The 13,190-nt window shown below is 39.5% G+C and overlaps 1 protein-coding gene across 7 annotated transcripts in view; it reads right to left on the reverse strand.

The window, feature by feature from the left end:
- Window positions 1–1,841: 1,841 nt before the first annotated feature.
- PER2 (period circadian regulator 2) overlaps window positions 1,842–13,190 on the reverse strand; it is a 63,017-nt gene continuing 51,668 nt past the window's right edge. For 5 of the 7 annotated variants that reach the window (XM_053311006.1, XM_053311002.1, XM_053311005.1 and 2 more), the window contains 11 exons: window positions 12,972–13,106; window positions 12,669–12,777; window positions 11,927–12,092; window positions 11,695–11,822; window positions 8,971–9,174; window positions 8,507–8,761; window positions 6,982–7,841; window positions 6,503–6,689; window positions 6,217–6,409; window positions 5,158–5,308; window positions 1,842–4,892 (listed from right to left, as the gene is read on the reverse strand). In XM_053311006.1, coding sequence (XP_053166981.1) covers window positions 4,764–4,892; window positions 5,158–5,308; window positions 6,217–6,409; window positions 6,503–6,689; window positions 6,982–7,841; window positions 8,507–8,761; window positions 8,971–9,174; window positions 11,695–11,822; window positions 11,927–12,092; window positions 12,669–12,777; window positions 12,972–13,106 — 2,517 coding nt within the window. In that variant the 3' untranslated portion in view covers window positions 1,842–4,763. The remainder of the gene's footprint in view (window positions 4,893–5,157; window positions 5,309–6,216; window positions 6,410–6,502; window positions 6,690–6,981; window positions 7,842–8,506; window positions 8,762–8,970; window positions 9,175–11,694; window positions 11,823–11,926; window positions 12,093–12,668; window positions 12,778–12,971; window positions 13,107–13,190) is intronic. The other 2 variants (XM_053311007.1, XM_053311008.1) reach the window with 2 other exon arrangements.

Consider the following 13,190-nt stretch of genomic DNA (forward strand, 5'->3'; position numbering starts at 1 on the left):
TTCATATGCAACCAGGGCAGACCTTGCTTAGCTATGGGAACAAGTCATGCTTGCTACCACAAGACTAGCTCTCCTCTCCATATCTTAGACCAGGGAAACACAAGTTCAGATGTCTGCTCAGTCCAATTTCACTGGATAAGCTTGGATTGGTTACTGCCCATCTCAAAGGATTGTTTTAAGGATAAAAGGAGTGAGAATAGGTATGCTGTCTTGAGCTTTTAAGAGGAAAGCTGGAAGAACATGTTAAGAGGAAACATGTTTCTCCCACATTTAATAATAATAAACTGTACAGATTAGGAGATGATCAGCCCAGCTGCTGTTCAGCCTCCTAAATTTCAGACTCAAGGAAATCTATTTCTTGATGTAAACATTGCACATAACAGAATGAAACACAGTTACAGAACAAGCAATGGCAAACCTAGTAAAATCTTAAATTGAAATGTATTCACATGTATGAACAGTGCCACCTAGAGGATATGAAGAGTTAATGGACAAGTCTTGGTCCAGTGTTTCATAAAGTTTTGAAGGAATGCGAACTAGTAGGCTCTTAAATAGACAGACATTCTTGGATGCATGGCCCAAGGAAGTAGTAAGTTTCTGATAAAAAAAGCTGTTGACTCTTCAAGTCTTAGAAGAGATTCTTGCTGGTGGGATGTTGGGACCTGGTGATTATATATGTAGATAGTACGAGCTGTCACTTTATTAAAAAAACAACAACACACACACACCACCACATTTTAGATATCCTGGGTTAAATTTGTCAAATTGAAATACAAAAGGTTGGTCTCTGGGTCATCTCAGAGAGACCATATGACTCCTATACTAAAAGAGCTACACTGGCTCCCAAAAGGGTTCTGGGTAAAATACAAGGTGCTGGTTATAACCTTTAAAGCCCTAAATAGCTTAGGCTCTGGGTATTTAAGAGAATGTCTTCTTCACCAGGAGCCCCGCCACCCACTGAGATCAGCTGGAGAGGTTCATCTGCAGTTTTCACCGTCTCATCTGGTGGCTACACAGGGATAGGCCTTCTCTGTTGCTGCCCCGAGACCCTGGAATGCGCTCCCTGCTGAAATAAAAACCTCTCAATCTCTGACAACTTTTAAAGTTTCTAAAGACTTATTTTTTCACCCAAGCTTCTTAACTGGACTGTGGTTTTAAATTATTTTAATCTGTTGTATGTTTTAAACTGCCCAGAGACAGAAGTTTGGGGTGGACTACACATCCGAGAAATAAATCAATAAAATAAATAAAATAGGTAGACCACCCAATAGGTGGTTGAACACGCCATAAAATATGTCTCATACTTGCAAGAACTCTGGAGTCTTATTGGGAGGCAAGAAAGAGAGATGCAGAACTCCAGGAAAAAGGGATTCAGCAAAGGTATCAGATCTTTCGTGATATACATATGTACAGGCATCTCTTCACATGTACACATTTGTGTGAATGACTGTACATGCATGCACTAACGGTACCAGCTCCCTCAAATGCAGAGTACAGATAGGAATTGTGGTACTGTGTTGTGCACACTGAACGTAATGTGTGAAAAACTGTACATATGGACAGATCTGTATGTGTATGCACTGTAACCACACTTATAGTGTGTGACTAGAGATATCTTGTTAAGTACTGAAGTCACTGATGAAATCCAGATGAACTCTACAGGGTTTTCCATTGCATGAAGGCAAACGACTCCTACATGTGACAAAAAAGAGGGTGCGTTGGCACCTTAGTCTGGATGTCAGCTTGTGTGCTTAAATATTTCTCTTATAACAAGCTTTCTAACCTCACTGGAAAAATAGTTCCAACAGTTCCATCAATATAACAAGTATAAAAACAGGAACTAAAAATAAATTTGCTTTATTTACCAAGTTTCTAAAAAGCAAGTAATAAAAATCAGTCACAAGTGACAAAGACCAGTATATTGCACAATATACAGAAACATGATCTCTGAATGGGAAAACATCAAAGTATAATTAAGCTAAGTCACAATTCAATCAATCTGGAGTAAGTTCAGTTTTCAGAATTTTGTCAAAAATGGAGGCTTGAAATTTTAAAAGTTACAGGAAATTTTTTTAGTACTACCCTGTAAATAAAAATACACTTTAAATGGATGTAGATATATTTATTAAAACATTCAGTAAAGGCTTTAAATAAATGTCCTCCTTTCTAAATTGTTGTCATTAAAATGACTGCCCACAACATACCAATGGTAGAGATCATTACAAAAATAGTTTACATCTTTAAAACCCTGTTCAATACACTAAACCACTCTTGTGACAATCCAGCAGCAAAGTTTTAGGGATAGGGAGAACTTGACAAGCTTGAGAAGACTTCAAACTTTTTCCTCTTTAAGTAACAGACTCTCTATGCTATTTCACAGAACTGCTTTTAAAGCTCTCCTACGTTTCCAAAGCCATTTCACCCTGCAGGACAGTGGATGGCTGTTTGAAAAACAAAACACACATAAATCCACTAAGTGCCCAACTTCACCATAATGTTAACTGGACCCAGAAGTTTGTTTTCAGCACTGAACATTTCCCATGTGATTTACAAAGGATATATAAATGCTGTGCATAAGCAATTGTAGCATCAAGATTTGTGTACATGTTATACTAGAAAAAGCTTTGTTTCCTAAAATGTCCCTGGTTAAATTACAGTGTTTGTGTGTAACACAATATACACTAGCTGCTTATGTACCTGCAGTATCGAGTAATATACCCCCGCAATAATGACAACTTAAAATACATCTAGAAAAAGTTCTCAGAATTCATACCTACATGCATGTAAGTTCGATTCTCCAATTCAATGAGCTTCTGAGAGAAGAATATAAAACAAGTGCACAGAAGTATTATTTACCCCTCTCCCATAATACAAGTGTTAGGGGCTCCAGAAGAAATTCACAGGCACAAGATGAAAAACAACAAGGGCACTTATTCTATACAACCCACAATTAATTTGTGAAATGTGTTGGCTTAGATAATATTGATTGGATACAGACTCGTGTTCATGGTGCCTGTGAGCTTCGGGCTAGCAGGAAAGCTGGAGTGAAAGACAGGAATGCATCAAGCCATTATTGTCCTGGGGCTTCCTTAAACACAGATTACAAGATGCTCCAAAACAGAATAATTGCCTCAGTGAGTCACTAGTCAGATCTTGCATGACACGTCTTATGCTTTACTATTAAACATGACTGGAAAACATTGTTTGGAACATAGAGTTATGATTGCATCTGTCTAGTTCATTACAGGTTACTTTTTAAGAAGTGAATATATCCTGAAGTTGGTTTCTACACTATTCAGCTACAAGAAACATTTTATCTACAACATTTTATGCTATATCTATATTTCAATATCTCTGAACGTTAAAACTTTTGAGACAGAAATAAGAGACAAGCTTCAGAGATGTCAGTGTGAACTGAAGAGAAATACTATACAGCTACACACTAGACATAATTTAAGGCTTATACTGCAGCTCCAATTACAGCTGAAGCCATGAATATAATTTCACCATGATCTACAACACAAAGAAGCAGCACTGCCATCAGTAGGGGAATGCACATATTTAAAGTAACCGCAGTAGAAAGAAAGTTGTGAAAAAGAATGTCAGCTGGACTGAAAAGTCAAAGGGGAGGACAAGCAGAAGCTGAAATATGGCTTGGTCATTTACTTCCATGGCTTCTTCAATGGTGGACTCCTTCGTTTGAGAAATCCACTTCTAAAATATATATAATTTACCGTTGAATACCAGTAGCCAATTATTCTTCGCTACAAAGAGATATGCTGCCAGCTCTTCTGCTGGGCAAACAATTCCTTTAGTATATGCAGTTTGCAAGATGCCAGCACTCAAGATGCCTGTGATAAGTAAGACCATGTTAATGGATAGGGTAGTAATTTAGTTTTTGAGCACTAGTTAATTTTTGTGTGCTTCTCTGAAAGGCTGAACTATATATTTTTGACGGCACAGTTACTAAATGTCCGACTAGATATGAAAGCTAGTGCACACAAATGGTAACAAGTAACCAATAACTGGCAACGTTTAACCAAAAGCAGATTTCAGTTCAGTTCTGATTTCATGGAGGATTGCCTGGAAATTGGATATGTAGTGAAAAATAGTAGTTTAACATTTTCTGATATTTTGAAATTAATAGGAAAAAAGGTTAAGGCTTTTTCATGCATATTACCGTTTCTAAAAAGTTAAACTGATGTTTGGCTATTACAGAAAGGCAAAAATATTTTAAATTGTTTTTAACAATTTCAGATTGTAGATGGGATTGGATGAAGTTATTAAACCTAAGTGGGAACATTTGTGTACTATTAAAGCTTTAATACACTAATGGGAAATTCATTAGATATATAGTACTCCAAAACTGGAACTATATTAATTTGTCAAATTATGCATTATTGGAAAATTGAGGTGGAAAGGAACTCTAGCACAGCACAGTACTTTACAACTGTTCTTATTCTGTTCAATTGAACTCCATTGGTAATCTCTGCAATTTTAAAGAAAAATTGTACACATTTGACAATCTGAACTTTTTTAAAAAATGAAAAAGAATTGTACATCTTTAGCAATGGCTAGTAGAGAGGGAAAGGAACATCCCCATTCAAAGAGTTTCATCACAAATGACCTTTTTCTAGAACAAAAAATCCATTTGTTTTATATAAATGAGATCATTTCACAAGAAACAAGTTTTAAAACCTTTAAGATCTAATGGTGCACTGCAACAATTAAAAGCAGGCGCTTTCAAAATGGATCATCATGGATTACACATTTTCACTGTTGAATTGGCTCAGGGTAGTCAAACTATTTTCCCCACAGGCTTCACTCATTTCATTAAGCTCCATTTCATGGATTTCTTCTTCATATTGTGCACAAGACTTGTTTATATATTCCTTTGAAAAACAAAAAGAAAAAACAGTAAGCAGAGACTTTTTTCAGTGGCATTTTGTAGTTCAATGTGTTGCCAAGAGAATGTATCAGTATGCATTTAGGATTTACCCATGTAAATATCGCATAAACAATGTTTATATACCCAACATAGAGCTGTAGACATAGTATATGGTATGCCCAAAGCTGCTGTCATAAATAATCTCAACATCAGCTTCAAATAAAAAAGTTAACATTTATCCTTAAAGAAAAATAATCCTTTTAACATACTGAATTAGCAACAGCTTCTGGAAATTCCCCCTTCTGAATCCATGGATGCACTTCAAGTAGTTCTCTCTTTTGTTCCTCAGTAAACTTTGGCTGGAACTTCTGCATTTGTTTCAGTTTCAGTTTGTCCCCTTTTAAAACAGCTTCCAAATCTCTAAAATAAAATATACAAACAATTCTATTTCACATCATCAAATAGCCAAACATTTAGACATTAAACACAGTTGCAGGAAATACTATACCCAGATTTCAATTTTTAACATTAAATAGTACAATTTCAAAATTAATTATGGTTGTCTCAATCATCAAAATTAAATTAGTGTGAATCTCTACTGCTGCTTACTTGGTTCTCTTTGCTCTGCAAATGCAGCACAAGCAGAACAAAGGAATGGGCTCAGAACTCTGGGTACCAGTGCAAGGGGATGCCTCGTCTTCTTGTGACAGTGCTAGGAGTAGACACCAGAAGGGAAAGCGGGCCAGTCTGTAAGTCTAATCCTAGGAGCCACCCAGACACCAAATTACTTATCTAATGGCATGAAGCGATAGTAAGATATTTTCTCCTTATACTACAGACAAGAGGGACAGAGCAGTCCATGCCTGTCACACTTGATTCTCCCTGGATACCATCACAGCTGATGTGGCATCAGTGTTTGCTTATGCCACAATGGCTAGGCCACTGATTGCCTGCCCAGAATATCAAAACCTATCAAAATGGCAGTCCATGATTGCCACTATCAGCAGAAAATTGACAGCCTCATAGACTGCTGTAGTTTGTTACATTCCTGAACATCAACATGAGCTTCCGAATTTGGAAGCATCCACTGTGGAGACCTGTTGTAAGAAGTAGTTGGATTCGTTCAACAATATTCAAACGAGATACGCTTGTTCTGGAATGCAAACTTCTAACTGTGAGGAACTAGCTAGCACAACATTAGTCTGGGTGTCTAATGACAAGAAGGAAAAGTCATACTTCTTAGTATAGCAGTGCCACATGAAGTGGTAGTTCACACTGCTTAGGCAGACTTTATGCAGCTTATAAAAACAAAAAGTTCTTAGTATTACCGGGAGGGTATCTGGTAAGTCATCATGACGGTATCATCTGTATTTGCCATCAGCAGCCAGATGGGATCCTGAAGGACACGTTTAATGAACTGCTCACATTCTTCCATTTCTGTACTCTTTGTTTTACTGTTGTTTTCTGAGGAGTCAATGCTTCCAAAGTATTTGCTGGTATTGCTTGTCTCACTACTGCTGCCTTAAGAAACAAAAAAGGACATGTTTAATTATGGCTGAATAGGGATTTAAATGAAATATCTTGACAAGAAGTCACCTGCAGAAGCAAGGGTACCTGTTCCACTGCCCGACATGCCACATCTATTTGATCCAGAACCTAAAGATTCAGCAGCTGCTGAAATACCACTGCCTGATGAAGCTGATCCAGTGCCTGAACATGCATCTTCCTGAAGCAAAATATCAAGTAAGTCACTTGACACAGAGAAGGCATCACTATTTTGAGCTTCCATTGGAGATCCAACCTTTAAAAAACCCAAAGAAAAAGCTGTCAGTTGAGTTTTAGAAACATTCACTCTTTCAAGAAATGCTGGTTGCCTGTATATAGAATGCACATTCATTTTCTACATGATAGCCATCCTGCAGTGCACAAAGAAGCTTGTGATGACCTGTATTTTGTATGTGTTACAAGTTAAATATTAGCATTCTTCATAAACTACAAATGAGGAAAAATACACTTTTAAAAGTTTGCCACCATGTTTAGATAAAAAATTGTTTGAGACAAATATTTCAAAGCAAGATACAGAAAATGCTTACAGGGGAAGATGCTTTTCTGTTACAATCATTTGAGTTGATGGGTTTGTTAGTGGTTCCTTCATCAGTGAAAGCTCCATGGCTACCTAAAGTACCAGCAGCACTACCTTCAGTCACTTTTGGCATTTCTTCTAATTGCAGAAGGTTCAGCTGTAGAGGAGAACTGCACCGCGACTGGAACAATGGTGGCGAGGCCTGATCTTGTGCACCGAGAGACTGAGGAGTGCAGGAACGTGAGGGTTCATTTCGTGATTCTATGGCAGGGGTCTTTTCGCTATCTGCTGGTGGATTATATTGGAACGGTTGTGTTGGAAATAATGTCTGTGGGGGGAATGTGTCTGAGCCAGTGAACTGAGGTGGTGCTGTATACAGTGCTTGTGAAGAGAAAGTCTGAGCAGAAAAGCTAGGCTGGTCAGGATAAAGCGTCTGAGGGACACCATTCACCTGGGGATACACATAGTTGGGGAGGACAAGTGCTACCATCGGAGTCACCAGAGGTGCAGAGAACTGTGACAGTGGCAAAGAACAATGACTTCCCAAGCTCTGCAATTCATTTATGCCAGAAAGAGAAGTTTCGGGAGCTGGTGGTGGCACAGTCCCTGCAGGTGGAAAAACTGGAAGGGAATATGCAGGCATGACTGCAGGAAAAGGCATGGCTGGATAACTTGCTTGGGAAGTGTCTGATGGAGACCAGGCTGTACTATTTGGGCCAAGCAAAGGAAACTTGTGTGGGGGTTTGGTACCAGAAGTTGTGCTGTCTGAAGATTCATGTGGTTTGTGTCGTTTTGACTTGGATTTCCTGTTCTTGCCACTTTTCTTCCACAATTGTTCTACTCCAGAACCATGCCGTAATCCATGAACACCTGGAAAGAGAAGTTACTCAAATTTCTCCATTCAGTTTTTTTCTTTCTTTCTAGCATTAGGAAGATACATTCTTGTATCTGAAAGCTCTTTCCTGTAATTCTAAATGCATCAAGTCTGGCAGTCACTAGTAGGCAAAGGAGACACACGTGCTTATGAACAGAGGAATTCTTTCTTGTGTTTCCTTCACTTTTTCCAGGGTTGAGCCATGGTATCTAAAACTGATGCTGGTGGTTAAGTGCTCATGAGCCCTGGTTCATATCAAGAACATGCAGAAACCCCTCCCTGACCCTCTCTCTTCCAGAAGCTACTGCAGTAGAGGTTAAAAAATAATGCTCATTCTATTTGCAAAAGAAATGCCAATCATTTCCTCTGTGGTCTTGGAAGAGGAGGAGAAAGCTATGTATCTCTGAAATGGAAGTCTAATTCCATATTCATGTGGTTTTCAATGCTGAGGGAGGGACACATTTCCAGAAGACAATGTATCACAGGTAGGCTACAATGTGGGCTTGCTACTCAAACTAAGCTTCAGGAAGTAAACTTGTGAATGAACTACCTATTCATTAGAGAAATCACAGTTGTGTCATGTCTTATTTAAAAGTATCAAAGTAAAATGGACTTCTTGTGTTCAGAGACTGTTTGACTGTAAGTATTACAAGAGACTTACCACGTTCACCAGCATGTCCTTTGGGTCTTTCTTGAACATAGTAATTGCAGTGATATTGAAAAATATGAAACCTTTTGATTTCTTTAAATTTGTTCAGAAAGCTTTGCTCTTCTTTTTGTGTATGTACTGCAAGGACTTCCTTTGTAAGCCCCAGTTTCTTAAATGGTTCCTTTTCTTGGCTTTTGTGATTAGATTGTGGAGCAACAGGCAGATTATCCATGGGATCTGTTCCACTAGGACCATCTTCTATTATTTCTAAGGTTAAATTGCAAAATAAATAAAGGAACACAAAGGGAAACAAATTAGATCAGATCTTTGTTCTTAATCATGGGAGTAGCATAATCTTCCTGCCCAAGTATTTTCCATTTCTATAGGAACGAGTACATATTTTTTACATCAAGTTTATGAATTTTTTGTAGAAACTATAAACCAGTATTCCACCCCAGAATAAAGTAGTACTGTACCTAATTCAGGTTGTGTTTTTTTGTCTCCAACGTGAACTATGGTGCTGCTGTAGCTGCACTGGCTGGTATAAGATACCACACTTTCTGGTTTGCCAGGCAAAGTCAGAGATGTTAAGTGAGCCCCAACAACAGGAGAAGCATTTGATTTGTCAGATGTCTCCAACATGGCAGGACCTATGTGAGTTTTCGACAGCACACTTTCTTCTCAAAAAGTCAACCAAACACACACAAAAAACAGAACAGAAAGAGGATAAATGCACATTTCTCAGAAGAATTAAACATGTCAGATGAAAAACATTGTCTAGGACTGAATGAAGACTGAACTGCTTTTGAGAGACTAAAAATTTCACTTTTTTGCCATGACAGGCTACAGAGTTATGTTTCCTACACAACAACCAATATGCAGAGCAAGAAATCATTTGAAGAGTGAGCAAAATTTGTGCTAATGCAAGACATTAGCTTAGTTGCATAATACTAAGATAGGGGGGTTGCAGAATTGAGCTGTCATTATTCCACAAATGTCACTATTAAAAGATGGTGGCATGCCAAAGTTGTGTAACATTTGCACAAGCATACTTGCGGGGGAGAAACACTAGTTTGCACTAGTGCAATGTCCTCCTGCAATCAGTTCATTACACTGGATAACGGCCAGTGCATTTTTGAAGCTTCCTAGAAATAAGCATGTTGCTCACCTATAACTTTTGATCTTTTGGTGATCTGGTATCATTCACAATGTGGGCTTTGCACTATGGATGTCAACGGAACCATGGCGGGGAGGCTCAAAGGCAGTGGGGCTCTATCTTTAAGAGTGGGGGAGGGTGCACTTACCCTTCCTGCTGCTTTCCCCCAGCTGACATTCATTTTTGTAAAAGTTAATTGGGGCAGCAGCATACCTCCCTGCTGCCCCATTGCCCCTGTTGGCCAGATATGGCTGGAAGTTCCAGATGTGCCCACTTGGATCCTGGGAGAAGCACATTTTGGCATGGATAGAGAGACTGATGTCGGAATTGGTGTCGATATAGAGGCCGGCGTCTAAAGTGGAGCTGTGGAAGGCACTTGATCACCTCCAGCAAAGAGGATGAGAGCTGATGGTATGAACAGCCGACGGGGAGGGTATTCTGAAGATATCCGGTGCCATAGCAGGCGACGGTTGACAAGGGTGCACCGAAAACGACAGGCAGCTCGGCATCAAAGTCAATGTGGAGGGTGATGGTTGGCTGGTGTAGATGGTGGCACTGAGGTCAAAGCCATCAAAGTCAAGACCAAAGACTGAGAAATTTTTCAGTGTTTTGAGAGAGAAGGAAAGTCGTCCTCCTAATGTTTGCACTTTTTGGGATGTCTATGGATAACTTTAGAGACATCAAGAGGCTTCTTGAAAGTAGTTGGAGAAACCGAAGAAGGTTTCGGAGTCGAGCCTGATGTCAACAGTGTCAGCAACAACGGGGAGTGTAGAACTGGGGTTGATGGGTGAGTTTGTGAAGTGCCGCTCTTAAGCACAATTATCTACTTTTCTGAATTTGTTTGGAAAACAAGAGGCAAATTTTACAGGCGTGGATATTATGATCTTCCCCAAGACAGAGCAAAGAACCTGTTTGTCAGAAGAGGGGAAGGTTGTGTGGCAAGCGGAACATCACTTAAAGGTCCTCCTTGAGTCCATTAGAGTCAAATCCCAAACGTAAGACAGTCAGAGAACACAATCGGGGAGGTCAGTATAACTAGTAAGCAAGCTGTAAATGGTGTCTTTCAGGAACTGAACACGAGCAGTTGAAACCGAGGGAACCATTCACAATGGCAGTTGAGAAGGAACCGAGACACTAAGTACTCTGGCTCCAAGGAAAATGAGTGCGCTCCACGTGCAAGAAGAGGAGCTTCAGAGCACCACAAAAAGCTAGAAATCTTTCTGAGTGGACTATTGCACAGGCACAAAGCCCACATTGTGAAGAATACCAGATCATCATGAAGATCCTGTAAACCTATGTGCAGTTTCCCTTTTCTTTTTCTACAAGTTTGTAAAAAAAATTTCTAATCACAGTAATTGAGAACACACTGAAACACCAAATTTACCACTCCTTTTGGCTTGTAGATATTTTGGACCAAAAGAAGAGAAAAGAAAAAAGCACAGTTGCCATTCATTTTATAAGTGTCTGACAGGCTCACAATGACAACTTCCTCACTGCTAGTTTTTCAAACAAATTCTTTCTGGATGAGCACAAGGGAGCAGTCTTTCATGTAATTTCTTCTGCTACAACTTTTCATGAACAATGGATGTTCATCAGTATATGAAATCATTAGAATTATGAAATTAACATAATTTTCAAGTAAAGTTCCTGGGGTTTCAATGACTAAGCCTTAATTTCTAAGCTGTAAGTTAAACTATCAGAAGCCTGGCCTAGCATTTGAATGACTGCTTTCCCAAACTTGCAAAAAAGCAGCAGCCTGACATCATCTCCCAGCCTGCTAAATGTCTAATACAGAATGTATAACATGAAAGGGGTTGCACTGCTGCACTGCAAGTTTTCCTGCTCGCTCTACTTCATTGGTTACTGCATGTGGGGACTGGAAAACCTTCCATACAGTGTGGTCATGTCATACCTTCTGTCTAACTAGGTATTACCAAAGATGAGGAAGACGACGACAACAATCATCTAAGGCTGCCAATTATGATGGCATAATAGCTAGCTTCAGACTAAGACTAATAATTTGAATGATAAGGACCAGAATTACCTGTGGATATTTTAATGGTATTATCATTCAATTTTTCTCTGTGCATAGTAGAATTCAAAGAGACAGCATTTGATGTTGGCAGAGACTTTTTCTTTTCTGCATCAGGTGCACTGCAACTCTCCAAATACCTACAAGCAAGAGTAATTTTTTAAAAGTTTGATTAAACACCGCCCCCCCCATACCACACAAAATATTAAGTTATATATATCCTGTGCTTATCACATCTGCTTACCGGATAACACTGTCTAAACAGCTGATCTGCTGATAGGAATACACAGGCTGCTCTCCCCAAGCCAGTTCTTCGACAGCCATGCTCCTTTGGCAGGCAATTCCAACAGCATCATTTTCACCTGACTGAGCAGCACTTTTCAAACCATCACAGCCGTCACCGGGCTTTTCTGAACAACACAAACACAGAAAGAAATCTCCTATTTTTATAAATTGGTCCTTCATGGCTCTCTTGCCATAATCAAGCATTCTGGAACCAGAGGGCTGATAAAAGCAAGCATGGGAGCTAACTTCCATGTACTCAAAGTTAAAGCTATCAACACAAGGTAACTAGGGATGTGCATGAACCGGTTCGGTGGTCCTTTTGCGGACTGCTGATTGTCAAAGGTCTGGCGTGGGCAGGTTACCTTTAAGGATCGGAGAGGGTGCTTCCCCCCTCTCCCCGCTGGTGCTGCCTTTAAAATTGCTGGTGCGGCACAGCAGCGTACCACCTTGCTGCCCCAGTTAGCGTCAAACTGGAAGTACCCAGCGCGCACCCTCTCCTGCACGCTGAACCAGCCCTCTGCCTGTTCATGCACATCCCTAATGGTAACCCACTCGTATTAGATTACCACCATCACATGCAGGACTGCACTGTATGCATTTTACTGCATATTGCAAGTGTAGGCAAAGATAAATAATAGGGCTCAGTTGAAGTATGTTGTTGGGCTTAGTTTTTTTAAAAGTTTTTAATATCACTATCATACCTCCATAATATTTTTTCTGATCCTCAAGCTTCAATTTGGAATCAAAGAAGACACACTCTCCTTTAGTTTTGGCCACACTTCCATCTTTACAAATATCTTGAGAAGAGTTCTAGAGTGATGATAAAAAGCAAAACTTAAAAACCCCAGCCCTTTAAAAATGAAGCCATACATAGTACATGTATATGGAGGAGAATGTGCAATACAGTATGTTTCAGTGGGTCACCTTTTCCCACTCCTATTAAAGAAGTCACCCCAGCCATTTTCTCATTAAACTGAACCAAGATTCTATAGTAAACATCTTACAGGCTTGTGTACCCTCTGGCCATCTTCATTATTGTTCCCGTTGCTGTCACTGGATGAAGCCGCACTCATTAGGTGTCCATGCGATCCATTGCTGCCCAAGCTTCCATAGCCACTGGAGCCACTGTTGTGTACAGGCTAAATGTAATATAAAACATTGATTGAGAATAAGTGAAGAAAATTGCTAGCTAGAGTCTATATATCTTCAAGACTTCACATACT

The sequence above is a fragment of the Hemicordylus capensis genome, chromosome 3, assembly GCF_027244095.1.
Source record: "Hemicordylus capensis ecotype Gifberg chromosome 3, rHemCap1.1.pri, whole genome shotgun sequence".
Lineage (NCBI taxonomy): Eukaryota > Metazoa > Chordata > Lepidosauria > Squamata > Cordylidae > Hemicordylus > Hemicordylus capensis.